General features: G+C 32.2%; 1 protein-coding gene across 1 annotated transcript; it reads right to left on the minus strand.

The window, feature by feature from the left end:
- PRSY57_0015200A (merozoite surface protein) lies at positions 1 to 639 on the minus strand (the record flags this gene model as incomplete). The annotated part of the gene is made up of 1 exon (XM_012907941.2): positions 1 to 639. A coding segment is annotated over one exon (639 nt), but the record flags the coding sequence as incomplete, so codon positions are not given.

Consider the following 639-nt stretch of genomic DNA (forward strand, 5'->3'; position numbering starts at 1 on the left):
TTTATTAATATCTTCTAAATTTACATTATCCTCATCATCTTCATTTTCTTGTAATTCATCTTCCACAATTTCGTTTTCATTTTCCATATCTAAATTATCTTCTGTTTCCTCAGTTTCTTCAGTTTCTTCAGTTTCGTCAGTTTCATCAGTTTCGTCAGTTTCTTGAATTTCGAGCTTTGTGTCTTCATTTTCTTTAATTATATCTTCTTTATCCCATGAGGTAATTTTTATTTGTTCTAGCAAAATATTATCGTTCTTATTGTTTTCGGGTTTATACGTTGGAGCACCGCCTCCAATTTCCCATGCAAAATAGTGGTTAAATGGATCTGCATTTTGATTATTTTCATTTCTATTGTTTGCTCTTGGTCCTTCAGGTCTAGGAGGACTTGATAATTTTTCATCTTCAGGTACCTTTACAGATGCAGATGTTGTTGAAGTTTCTGATCTATCAACATTAGGTGCACTATGAGGTGGTACATTTCCTCCTGTAGATCCGTCGTTTTGAATAGGATTGGTTGGTGTTAATAAATTAACAAAACTTGAAAAAATTGAGTCAAACCACCCTCCATACTTCACTTTTTTATCGTCTATTTGATATCGTTCATTTTTGTAATTATCAGATGTAGTTTGTGAATCATT

The sequence above is a fragment of the Plasmodium reichenowi genome, assembly GCF_001601855.1.
Source record: "Plasmodium reichenowi strain SY57 chromosome Unknown, whole genome shotgun sequence".
In the NCBI taxonomy this organism is placed as follows: domain Eukaryota; phylum Apicomplexa; class Aconoidasida; order Haemosporida; family Plasmodiidae; genus Plasmodium; species Plasmodium reichenowi.